Source organism: Palaemon carinicauda, chromosome 14 (assembly GCF_036898095.1).
Source record: "Palaemon carinicauda isolate YSFRI2023 chromosome 14, ASM3689809v2, whole genome shotgun sequence".
Lineage (NCBI taxonomy): Eukaryota > Metazoa > Arthropoda > Malacostraca > Decapoda > Palaemonidae > Palaemon > Palaemon carinicauda.
The window spans coordinates 111,111,455-111,124,963 of NC_090738.1; the positions used below are offsets into that span (position 1 = coordinate 111,111,455).

General features: G+C 41.4%; 1 protein-coding gene across 1 annotated transcript in view; it reads right to left on the minus strand.

Moving 5' to 3' along the window:
* The window catches only part of LOC137652922 (TBC1 domain family member 31-like), an 83,821-nt gene that overhangs the window by 35,643 nt on the left and 34,669 nt on the right, over window positions 1-13,509 (minus strand). The window contains exons 7-11 of the mRNA XM_068386318.1: window positions 7,442-7,538; window positions 6,686-6,906; window positions 5,635-5,849; window positions 5,009-5,142; window positions 4,676-4,848 (exon numbers count right to left, since the gene is read on the minus strand). Coding sequence (XP_068242419.1) covers window positions 4,676-4,848; window positions 5,009-5,142; window positions 5,635-5,849; window positions 6,686-6,906; window positions 7,442-7,538 — 840 coding nt within the window. The remainder of the gene's footprint in view (window positions 1-4,675; window positions 4,849-5,008; window positions 5,143-5,634; window positions 5,850-6,685; window positions 6,907-7,441; window positions 7,539-13,509) is intronic.

Genomic DNA, 13,509 nt, shown 5'->3' on the forward strand with positions numbered 1-13,509 from the left:
GGTTTAATGTGCTGTGCAGTCTCAGCACTAATACCAGAGCATTAACCGATTAGATGTGCACTATCAAGGACAACTGTTTACAACCAAGCAAACAACTTAACCATGTGTGTATAGATGAGAAGAAAAACTAACAATTCTTACACTCGCCTCATAAGGGAAAACTCCAGAGAAAGACTGGACATCTCCCATTATGCTTTTGTTGAAGTGCCTGGATGTGGCCGTTCCCCTCTTTGGTTTCTCTTTGTAGGAGTCACAAAGAAGCTGAGTAATACACATAAATGTTACATTACTTGAATTTCATTTATGTACAAAAGTGATTAATAAATACTCTAGGCCCAGACCAAGCTCTGGATGTCCTGAAACTGAATAATAGCAAAGAATACTAGTGAAAAACCAATTTTCTTACATCATGGTTTTACGGATGGAGAGAGGATTAGATTTGTTTAAAAAAGGAATGTCATTAGAATACAGATATCCCCAGTTGAAAGGAATTTGTTGGTCCTGTTATTTTGAAACACACTACCTTCTGAAGACATGGAGCACTTCAGGTATCATTGCAGGGTAGACACAGGTTGCCATCTCTTGATTCTAGTGCAATAATATAAAGCAAATCCCATCTCTGAAGATGGTTTTTGGTTTGGCTAACTATAGAAGACCAGGAGTCAAGATTAACAGATGACTTGGAATGATGGTAATAAACTCTTATCTCTAAAAGGCTGCAAGCTCCTGAGGCTAAAGCTATTGGAAATATTTCTTATGTCAGTTCTTCAACAGAGATAGAAGAATTATCTAAACTTGCCAAAAACTCATCCCCCCTATTATTATTATTATTACTTGCTAAGCTACAACCCTAGTTGGAAAAGCAGGATGCTATATGCCCATGGCTCCAACAGGGAAAATGGCCCAGTGACGAAAGGAAATAAGGAAAAATTAAAGTATTTTAAGAACAGTAACATCAAAATAAATATTTCCTATATAAACTATAAAAACTTTAACAAAACAAGAGGAAGAGAAACAAGATAGAATAGTGTGCCCGAGTGTACCCTCAAACAAGAGAACTCTAACCCAAGACAGTGAAAGACCATGGTACAGCAGCTATGGCACTACCCAAAACTAGAGAACAATGGTTTGATATTGGAATGTCTTTCTCCTAGAAGAGCTGCTTACCATAGCTAAAGAGTCTCTTCTACCCTTACCAAGAGGAAAGTGGCCACTGAACAATTACAGTGCAGTCGTTAACCCTTTGAGAAAAGAATTGTTTAGTAATCTGTGTTGTCAGGTGAATGAGGACAGAGAAAAATATGTAAAGAATGGGCCAGACTATTTGGTGTATGTGTAAGTAAAGGGAAAATGAACCGTAACCAGAGCGAAGGATCCAATGTAGTACTGTCTGGCCAGTCAAAGGACCCCATAACTCTCAAGCGGTGGTATCTCAATGGGTGGGTGGTGCCCTGGCCAACCTACTACCTTTATCCAGAGATCAAGATACTGCAGGGGTTGATGGAGATGATTGATGTAAAGCAAAAAACTGGGTAATCTTATGAAACAAGTCTGTCTAAATTCACGCCAACAGCCCACTTGAGAGGCTCTGTCAAATGGCGATTTGTATGATAAAATTGTTGATGGCTTCGGTTTTCTATCCTCAAAGATGTGGACCAAAAAGGGAGCTACAAAATCCCAATTTATATGACATAGTGACCTTTTCCTTAGAAATATCATCCATGCCCTCCACAATGACTGGTATTGTCTAGTGGATGAAGACTTCTTGTAGGTTAACATATGTCGGGTTGTGAGCTGAGGATTCCCTGCCGTATGTAAGGGAGAGAAATCTAAGCATAAAGGATCTGAGTTGGAAAGAAACTAACAAAGATAGTCCTACTTCCTATTTTCTGATACAGCTGTGCCAATCAAAGCAGGTGTAACCTCGGTATCAGACGCTTGAGCAGTAGATACCATGAACTTGTTCTGGCAAAGTGGAGTTACAAGCACAGCTGTTGCTGGACCTGAAGGATAATCGAAGCCCTCAAAATCAAACTTGGAGGAGGCAGATGAAACAATCACCATCAGTGCAAAATCATAATCAAGGCATATTTTTCCACTTCCTGAGAATTCATGTTCAAAATTATGTAGAATGGAAGCTTGTGGTTCTCTTTTGTTACAAACAGGTCTATTTGGAGATCTGGAACTAACTCTAGGATCTCTTGGAAAGAGCTCTGATCCAAGGACTTTTCAGTATGTAGGATTTTCTGTCTGAAGCGAGTCCTCTATTACATTGAGACCCAACTAGATGGAATTGGGAGAGGAACAACTTCCTCTCGTGAAGGAACTTCATAATTGGAAAAATCACTGTATTGAGAATTCTCAAGCAGGATCCCCATACTGCTGCCAGTTGTCAATGAAAATCTTGATGAGAGTTCCTACTTGGACTGAGTCTCTTCAGTATCAGGAAGACTGAAATCAGTTCCAACACATTTATTTCAACACTTGACTGGGGTGTGTCTGTTTGAAGCAGGAAGGGACCTATGGGACTGACATGTTAAGGGCATTTGATGTGGTGTATGGCCTGAATATTTATAAAATCTAACCTTAGAGTTCTCTGCTGAGAATATATTCCATTGAAGGCCAAGTCCTTAAAATATCTTTCTTGTTTTTGTGAAGTTGATCAGGAAATCTAGATCCTGATGAACTTGCAAGATATGAATTGTCTAAGGGAGGCATAATTCATTCGTATCTGCCCAAAATACACAGTCGTCAAAATAGATGACCTGAAATCCTTGTAACTGCATAAGTCTGATCACTAACTTTGCTAGTTTTGAGAATACTCTAGAGGCAATACTGAGGCCAAGGCATCACTTTGAACCTGCATACACTCCTCCCTAGCTGAAACGGAAGATAAGGTAGGGAGGTGTCAAGCATCTTTTAGATCTATAGTGCAGGTCTAAGGTCCTCAGTGTAGTAATTGGTGGATATACATGATGTTTGTCATTTTGACATTGCATTTAATATGATTGCTGATGCATTTAAGCATACCATTCAAAATTTACGTAAGTCAGGTAACAACTCTCATTAATTGTTATTGGCAATTAACAGCTGAAAGTTACCAATCAAATAATGGTAATCAATAGAATAATCATTTGTAAAATAAGATAAGAGTACACAAACTTAAGCTACTCAAGCCATCCATAAATATGGGTTAGCAATAAGGCTAGACCAAAAGCCCCATATAATTTCTTAACCATTACTGTATATAGACACTCCTAAGCTAACCATGATAAAAGGGATGAAAAGATGAAATATGCCAGTAACTGAACGAACAAACATTTGTATATTTAGCTAGTAAAGTATAAAAAAGGGAAGTTAATAGGCTATGCAAGTTAAATATTTTACAGCAAGTAATTGTGAAACTTTATAAAATTAGAGAAGGGGCATTAAATTATAACACTGGAATACTCGTAGGTGATACAAAATAAATTAAGCAACTCCATCTTGTCAAGGAAGCCAAGAAGATAGGGCTAATTACACCATATGAATCAAAAGCAAAACGATCACAATAAATTATTGACAGTGAAATTGAACATAAAATTAACCCTTATTACATTAATTATATTACAATATAAAGAATAGTGGATAACTAATCATGACTTGAATCTTGTTACTAATAGTAGACAAAGATTCCTCATTTCAAAAGAGAAGCTTCTTATTGATTTGGCAACTGGTTTTGAAAGATGCTGGCTGGATGAAAGTTGGTGCACAGGTAGTATTATCAACAGCTGTACTGATGGTTCTCAGGAATGATGTGTCATCAATAGCCAGACAATATCAGCATTAGAGCTCCTGCATTAAGTTCAATGGTGCATAACCTCAAGGGTGTCCTTATACACACACCAAGTCCATGCTTTGCAAGATAATAAACCCTGGCACTAGAGGAGGAGACAATATTTCTTTGGTATTTATGATGTACTAGATTCCCTGTTCTAGCTTGTACATTAGGAAGAGTGATTATGAAGATCAAGCTAAGAAACAAGTATTTGTGTACAGAAAAATTTATTTGCAATGCCAACTTCACCACTTAGGATGAAGCCAGTATACCCTAAAGATCAAAGGAAACCCCGCTTACTCAAGTATATGATAAGTCTTAAACTTAATTGCATTAAGATAATAGTTAGTGACCACTAGCATCATCCAATGCAATGAAAGTTAAAAGTAAAAATTCAATACAACCTTTAGTATTCCCTGAATGTGTAAAGTGTCTATCAATACAAGAAGTTTCCAGACACTAAAAAATAAAAAAATAAAAATGGTTCATAAGAGTATAGGTACCTCTTGTGCAGTATAGAGGTAAATATTTAAACACCAAACTTAAAAACAAGTGTCCGTGAAAATGTGTACAACCTCTCCAAAGTTCAATGTGAATCATTTTGACATATCCCAATAAATGTTGGGGAGTAAATCAGCATGCGGAATTATTTTCCCCTTGTGAACTCTGACACTAATGATCATCATTTGTGACATTAAAATTTATAATCTTGAGCATTTCATACATTTAAATAAGAACCTGTGTAAATTTAGTTTAAGAGAATTATACAATTGGTTTATGATGTACGTCATATGGAAAGAGAATCAGGAAAAAATGTGACTATTACTTCAAGTAAGAATTATTTATATTGTCACTTACTCTAGAAAAAGCATTTATAAGAAGAGACCAAGCATAGTTCTCAGCTGTGACCTTTAGTCTCATCAAGTGTGCAAGTAAGGGAGAATCATTATCACAGATCAGCTGCTCAATCACATTAAGTACCAGGAGACCAGGCTTCGGCCAGAATTCAAACCATGATTGGCACCAGTTTACTACAAAAGAAAAAGACATATTAGCATTAATCTTCCTCATTACTATCCACACAGTCTTTAAATTTACCACAATTCTTAAAATCACTGGGCCAAAGAAGATACCAATATAGTGCATTACTTAAAGATATAAAATACTATAATACTGTACTTTTCTACTTACATATAACTGTTGTCACAGCTTCAAAGCAAAGCAATGGGTTGCTGTGGAAGAATTTTACGAAGGGAAACACAAATTCTGGCAAGTATTCGACGCTTGCTAGAAATGGAGCCCAGTGACTTAAAGCTGATAATGTGCTAAATGGAAAGAGTAAGATGAAGCAATTAAAAGAAATCAATAAAAAGTATTACTATATAAGAAATTCTTTCAGTTACTTGGAAAGCCTTATTCAAAAACAGATTAGGGCACCATAATAGTACAAGTTCTATTGATTAGAAAAAGAGGAAAAATACAGAGCAAAATTCAGGTCTCTTTGATTATTAAAAATATTTTGTGAAAAGTAATTAATTTCATTTTGTTATACTGTTAAGCTAGTATAGCATTGCATTATCTACAGTTAACAATCAAAACGGTAAATTTTAAAAACGTAATCACAAAATTACCAGATTCAAAAGCTTCTTCACAGAGCAGCATAAAGAATATTGTGGCAACACACTCTTACTTGGATTTCTTTTAAATTTGTTGGCTGCAATTATGGATAGACGTGAGTTGAGCAGTCCTGTACAATACATCATAACATCCAACTCTTATAGATAATCTTTTCTACAAATCTACAAGTATATGCTTACCCTTTCAACATTTTCAATAAAGCTCCATCAGACAAGTGCAACACATCTTGTATTCTTTCATATGCTGGATGTATGCCTTTATCTAAAAGATCACTGAAGACACTATAATTTCGGGGCAAATCGAGGATAGACACCCATATTAAGCTTCTATACTTATTTGGGTATTCATTAAACTCTCGAAGAATCTCATACCACTTGGTCTTTTCTAAAAGTTCCTGGAAGATGAAATTAAATTCTCAAGTAGTACAACAAAAGCGGTCAGTCACATCCAGATGCTTGTAAAGTTGACCTAAAAAAAAATTTCTTAAATGTGAAATAAAACCAGTGGCAAGAAAGTTGAAGAAGAGGAACAGCTAAGTGGTAATAGATCAGATGGAATGAATGAAAAGTAAAAGGTGGGAGCAAAGCAACTCTGGACTGATGAAATACAACAAACATAGGGCACACTATGAGGGGTGACCTTATTACCAAAATATAAAAGACATGAAACACAAAATCACATGATAAACCTCCCTTAATACATTCAATGCTAATAAGGGGGTAAAAGTTTTCATGGCAGGAACTTATACATATATAATAAATTATATATATATATATATATATATATATATATATATATATATATATATATATATATATATATATATATATATAAGTGGCTAATACCCCTAGCCAACCCCCTACCCAGTGTCTGGGTAGGGTTGCCACCTCACACCAAGAGTAACTGGCTACCTTCCAGCTTTACCGAAAGAATATCCATAATACATAACTCCCGGTTTGTTAGTTGGGGGAACAACTCAGTGATGTCAGGTGTATGAGGACAGAGGGGAATTTGTAAAGAATAGGCCAAACTATTCAGTGTGTGTGAAGGCAAAGGGAAAGTGAGCCCCAACCAGAGAGAAGGATCCAATGTAGTACTGTCTGGTCAGTCAAAGGACTCCATAACTCTCTAGCGGTAGTATCTTAACGGGTGGTAGTGGCTTCATGATGCTAGATAAAAAATGCAGTAAGTAATGATAAAATTCTGGACATGTGAAAATGAAATACATACTCGTAACTCCTTGAATTTTTCTCTTTTCTTCAGTTTCTCCTCTTCTTGTCCTTTGTCAGATTTTTTGTTTTCAACAACTTGGAATCTGACCTCATGAACCAAATCTTGCATTTTGTCACAAGAGGTTTTTGGGAATAAAGCTCTTGTTGGATAGAGCTTTGTGGTGCTGTTTGCATAGGTTACTACCAGGAAACTTCCATCCTCACTAAAATTTGCTGAAACTAGAAAATATAAATTTCAATAAATTCTCTTAACAGAAGTGAACGTCATGAAGTCTTTATAAGAAATAAATGACAAGATCATGAAGTTTAACATAATGAAAGAAAAGCTGTAAAGGTAGTAGATACTTCAAATTCTTCTAGATCTCCCTATGGATGGCACTGCTTTTCTCTTTTATTCTTCATTCAGATGCCTTTGGCCTCTTCCCACATATCTCTTCAACCTCTGACTTTACCTCACTAAAAATTTAACTATTCTTTAAAAAGCAAATCGTTTGGGAAATTGTACGAGTCTAGAAATGTTAAGTTTGTGGCATTCTCAAACCATATCATAAAAAGGCATTTCCCTTTACAGGGTTAACTATGTAATGTATTCTCTTAAAAAGGCAGTTCCTATTACACGGTCAACAATGTAATGTACTCTATTCTCTTCTATCTAGCGCACTTTTGACTAAAAATTCCATTAATTTGCAAATTAAAGGTGATCTGAAAAAACAATGAAATAAATTTCCACTAAATGTATAGAAAAATATCTTACCAATGTTGAATCTTTGGGCTCGTAATGTCTTCAGTTTTGTCGATGTAGTGAAATCAATTATGGTAAGTACCCCTGTAGAATTAAGTACAGCTATAACCTGAAAATTAAATAAATTACCGAAACATGATATTTTAATTATAAAATAAATTTTTGAATATACTTACCCGGTGAATATATAATAGCTGCTGCTCCAGCGGCTCGACAGAAAAACACACAAAAACTCGCGAGCGATCGCTATGAAGGTTGCGGGTGTGCCCACCAGCGCCAACTATCGGCCAGATACCGCATATGCATGTAAACAAGCCTCAATTCTTCTCGTCCCGCTGCGTCTCTATTGGGGAGGAAGGGAGGGCCTTTAATTTATATATTCACCGGGTAAGTATATTCAAAAATTTATTTTATAATTAAAATATCATTTTTAAATATCTAACTTAGCCGGTGAATATATAATAGCTGATTCACACCCAAGGTGGTGGGTAGAGACCAGAGTTAATTAAGTTTACAGCGTATATGCTTAGAGTTTTTGACAGTTATAACAAAACCCAAATATATAGGTACCTGGTAAGGAAGTTGACTTAGACGATTACTCTGCCTTGTAAGTCTGTCTTCCTCACGAAGCCCAGCGATCCTCTTAGGATGCTGAAAGACTCCCAGGAGCTGAAGTATCAAGGGCTGCAACCCATACAACAGGACCTCATCAAACCCCTAATCTGGGCGCTCTCAAGAAATGACTTTGACCACCCGCCAAATCAACCAGGATGCGAAAGGCTTCTTAGCCTTCCGTACAACTCAAAAAACAATATTAAAAACATTTCAAGAGACAGATTAAAAAAGGATATTGGAATTAGGGTAATGTAGTGGTAGAACCCTCACCCACTACTGCACTCGCTGCAACGAATGGACCCAGTGTGTAGCAGTCCTCGTAAAGAGTCTGGACATCTTTTAAGTAAAATGACGCGAACACTGACTTGCTTCTCCAAAAAGTCGCGTCCATAATACTTTGCAGAGATCTATTTTGCTTGAAGGCCACGGAGGTTGCTATAGCTCTTACTTCGTGCGTCTTAACCTTAAGCAAACATCGGTCTTTCTCATTCAAGTGAGAATGAGCTTCTCGTATTAAAAATCTGATAAAATATGACAAAGCATTCTTTGACATAGGCAATGATGGTTTCTTAACTGAGCACCATAATGCCTCAGATCTACCTCGTAAGGACTTAGTACGGGCTAAGTAGAACTTAAGAGCTCTAACAGGACATAACACTCTTTCCAGTTCGTTGCCTACGATCTCTGATAAGCAAGGAATATCAAAAGATTTAGGCCAAGGACGAGAAGGCAGTTCATTTTTGGCCAGGAAACCAAGTTGAAGCGAACAAGTGGCTTTTTCTGTAGAAAAGCCGATGTTCTTACTGAAGGCATGAAGTTCACTGACCCTTTTAGCCGAAGCCAAGCACACTAGGAAAAGTGTCTTGAGGGTGAGATCCTTCAGGGAGGCTGAATGTAATGGCTCAAACCTGTCTGACATGAGGAACCTTAGGACCACGTCTAAGTTCCATCCAGGAGTTGCCAAACGACGTTCCTTAGAGGTCTCGAAAGACTTAAGGAGATCTTGGAGATCTTTATTGTTGGAAAGATCTAAGCCTTTATGACGAAAGACCGAAGCCAACATGCTCCTGTAGCCCTTAATCGTGGGAGCTGAGAGGGAGCGAACATTTCTCAGATGTAAAAGAAAATCTGCGATTTGGGCTACAGAGGTACTGGACGAGGACACAGATGCTGACTTGCACCAGTCTCGAAAGACTTCCCACTTCGACTGGTATACTCTAATGGTAGAAGCTCTCCTCGCTCTTGCAATCGCACTGGCTGCCTCCTTCGAAAAGCCTCGAGCTCTTGAGAGTCTCTCGATAGTCTGAAGGCAGTCAGACGAAGCGCGGGGAGGCTTTGATGGACATTCTTTACGTGGGGCTGACGTAATAGATCTACCCTTAGAGGAAGACTTCTTGGAAAGTCTACCAGCCATCGAAGTACCTCGGTGAACCACTCTCTCGCGGGCCAGAGGGGAGCAACCAACGTCAACCTTGTCCCTTCGTGAGAGGCGAACTTCTGCAGTACCTTGTTGACAATCTTGAATGGTGGGAATGCATATAAGTCCAGATGAGACCAATCTAGGAGAAATGCGTCTATGTGTATTGCTTCTGGGTCTGGGACTGGAGAGCAATAGATTGGAAGCCTCTTGGTCATCGAGGTGGCAAAGAGGTCTATGGTGGGTTGACCCCAGGTCGCCCAAAGACTCTTGCACACGTCCTTGTGGAGGGTCCATTCCGTGGGAATTACCTGACCCCTCCGACTGAGACAGTCTGCCAAGACGTTCAAGTCGCCCTGGATAAATCTCGTTACCAGGGAGATGCCTCGATTTCTTGACCAAATGAGCAGGTCCCTTGCGATCTCGTACAGCGTGAGGGAGTGTGTGCCTCCTTGCTTGGAGATGTACGCCAAAGCTGTGGTATTGTCGGAGTTGACCTCTACCACTTTGTTTCGAAGGAGACTTTCGAATTTCATCAAGGCCAAGTGGACTGCCAAAAGCTCCTTGCCGTTGATGTGCATGCTCCTCTGACTTGAGGTCCACAGACCTGAGCATTCCCGACCGTCCAGGGTTGCACCCCAACCCAAATCCGACGCGTCTGAGAACAACACGTGGTTTGGGTTCTGAACTGCTAGGGATAGACCCTCTCTCAGACTGATATTGCTGTTCCACCATTTCAGGCATGCCTTTACTGGTTCGGAGACCGGGATTGAGACCGTCTTTAACGTCTTGTCCTTGTTCCAGTGAAAGGCTAGATGGAACTGGAGAGGCCGAAGGTGCAGTCTTCCTAGCGAGACAAACTGCTCCAGGGATGATAGAGTTCCTACGAGACTCATCCAATTTCTGACTGAGCACCGTTCTCTCTTCAGCATTAGTTGGACTTTGAGCAGGGCTTGATCTATTCGGGTGGCAGACGGAAAAGCCTGAAAAACTGGACTGCGAATCTCCATCCCTAAATATAGAATAGTTTGGGATGGAATCAGCTGGGACTTTTCTAGGTTGACCAAAAGTCCCAATTCCTTGGTCAGATCCAACGTCCAATGAAGATCCTGCAGACAGCGATGACTGGACGAAGCTCTGAGAAGCCAGTCGTCCAAGTACAGGGAGGCTCGGATTCCCGATAAATGGAGGAATTTTGCCACATTCCTCATGAGCCTCGTAAACACGAGAGGAGCAGGACTGAGGCCAAAGCACAGGGCCCGAAACTGGTATACCACATTCCTGAAAACAAACCTCAGAAACGGTTGGGAATCTGGGTGTATAGGAATGTGGAAGTACGCATCTCGTAGGTCGAGAGAGACCATCCAGTCTCCCTTTCTGACCGCTGCTAAGACTGACTTCGTGGTCTCCATAGTGAACTTTGTTTTTGTAACAAAAACGTTGAGCGCACTGACGTCTAGCACCGGTCTCCAACCTCCTGTCTTCTTTGGGACTAGGAAGAGACGGTTGTAAAACCCCGGTGATTGAAGGTCCGAGACTTTCACCACCGCTCCCTTCTCTAGCAACAGAGACACTTCTTGGTTTAGGGCTTGTCTCTTTGACTCCTCTCGGTACCTGGGAGAGAGGTCTATGGGAGTTGTCACTAGAGGAGGTTTGCGTACAAACGGAATTTTGTACCCCTCTCTGAGCAACCGAACAGACTGTTGATCTGCGGCCCTCTTCTCCCAGGCCTGCCAGAAGCTCTTCAATCTGGCTCCTACCGCTGTCTGAGGCTGTGGGCAGTCAGACTCTGCCACGTGAGGACTTGGCTCCTCTCTTCTTACCTCTCTTTCCCTCGGCACGAGTACTTCCCCTGCTGGGAGCTCTGCCACGAAAGGGCGGGATAAATCTGGATGCCGGAGTCTCGATCCTGGGTCTTACAGCAAAGGATGTAGAAGGAGTCCCTTTGCGAGCAGAGGACGCCATCAAGTCATGGGTGTCCTTCTGCACAAGCGAAGAAGCTATGTCCTTAACCAATTGTTGCGGAAACAAAGACGTTGATAAGGGAGCAAAGAGCAGTTCTGATCTCTGACAGGGAGTAACTCCTGCCGAAAGAAAAGAGCAAAGGGAATCTCGCTTCTTTAAGACTCCCGATGTAAAAGTGGAGGCGAGCTCATTGGAACCATCGCGGATGGCTTTATCCATACATGACATGATAAGTAAGGAAACATCTCTGTCAGCAGACGAGATTTTCCTACTTAAAGCTCCTAATGACCAGTCAAGGAAGTTGAAAACTTCAAAGGCCCTGTATACGCCTTTCAGCAGATGGTCAAGGTCCGAGGAGGACCAACTAATCTTCGAGCGTCTCATGGCTAGGCGGCGGGGAGAGTCTACGAGGCTTGAGAAGTCACCCTGGGCAGAGGCAGGGACTCCCAAGCCGAGAACTTCTCCCGTGGCATACCAGACGCTCGATCTAGACGAGAGCTTTGAAGGAGGGAAGGCAAAGGCCGTCTTCCCCAAACTCCTCCTGGTATCCAACCAGTCGCCTAAAAGTCGTAAAGCCCTTTTGGAAGAGCGAGAAAGCACTAGCTTAGTAAAGGCTGGCATGTTAGCAGGTAAGCCTAGAGCAAACTCAGACGGTGGCGAACGAGGAGCAACGGTAACAAAGTGATCGGGAAAAAGCTCCTTGAAAATTAACATGACTTTCTTAAAGTCCATCGAAGGAGGAACCGTTCTAGGTTCGTCTACATCCGAAGGATGATCATCATGATGAGGGTCAGCAACGTCCTCATCTGAAGGATCTTCGTCTGACAACTGCTGAGTAACAAGCAAAGGGGTTGGCAATGCTTGACACGCAGAGTCCACACGCACTGGTGCATCAGTAGCAGTCCAGGACGCTACGTCATGTAACTGCTTAACAGCCTGACTGTCAACAACAACAGGAGCGGGAGGACGCTCGACGTCAACTCGAGACTGCTTCGACTGCCTAGACTGAGCAGTCAAAACAACTCTTGACTGCGGTGTTTGACGCTCAGCGTCAAAACAAGTCAACTCCGCTGGTTGGCGAACGTCCTGAACGTCAACAAGAGCATTAGGAAGCGGCTGAACGTCCATATGCGGCTGAAAGTCAACACGGGACTGCATCGAGTGAGGCTCTACAAAGCGTGACTGACGTGACTTAGTAACGCCAACGTCAACAGGACGAGCAAAGGCTTGTTTCGGCAGCCGAAGGCCAGGATCTCGATTAGCTAAGCGGCGAGGATCATCGTGAACCTTTTCAGCAGAATAGTCTTCCATAAGGGAGGCGAGCTTGATCTGCATGTCTTGCAGTACAACCCATTTAGGATCAACGGGAATGGGTGCGGTAAAAGACGAGGGTAACGTCTGAGACTGCACAACCTTGCCTACACCAAGACTCTCGGAGCCTGTGTAACGTTTCTGCTTAGGCGGCGAGCAGTCTTCCGATGACTGCAAAGGGTCAGAGCTGTCCCAATGGCTACAACCAGGACGCTGGACCTGTCCTGAAGGGACCGACTTTCACTTCAAGGGCCTTGAAACCTTGCTCCACGGTTTCTTATGCGAAAAGCCTTCGGATGACGAGGAGAAAATGGTCTCTCTCGTCTTATGGTAGGGGCGGTCTTGATGAGACACGCCTGTTACCATAGAGGGAACGTCTGTTCGCTGATCAAGGCCTCTCGAACCCATAAGTCGTACGACATTACTTCTCCCCTGGGCTTGGGAGCTTGCAAGAGGTCTCGGACTAGGCGAACAACAGGCACGAACAGACGAACCCTCGGTCGCAACACTGAAAACACTTTGCGCACTAATCACTTTCCCACGATTTTCCACTGTGGCACTCTGACACTTTAGCTCTTTAACGTCAGCCATGAGTTGATTACGATCTGTAGCTAACGATTCAACTCTTTCACCCAAAGCATGAATGGCACGTAACATATCCCGCATTGATGGTTCCTGAGTGCTAGTAGAGGGTTCAGGCACAACTACTACAGGGGAAGGATTAGGTTCAGGGGCATGAGGAGAGGAAAAATCTACTGATCTAGAGGAACTC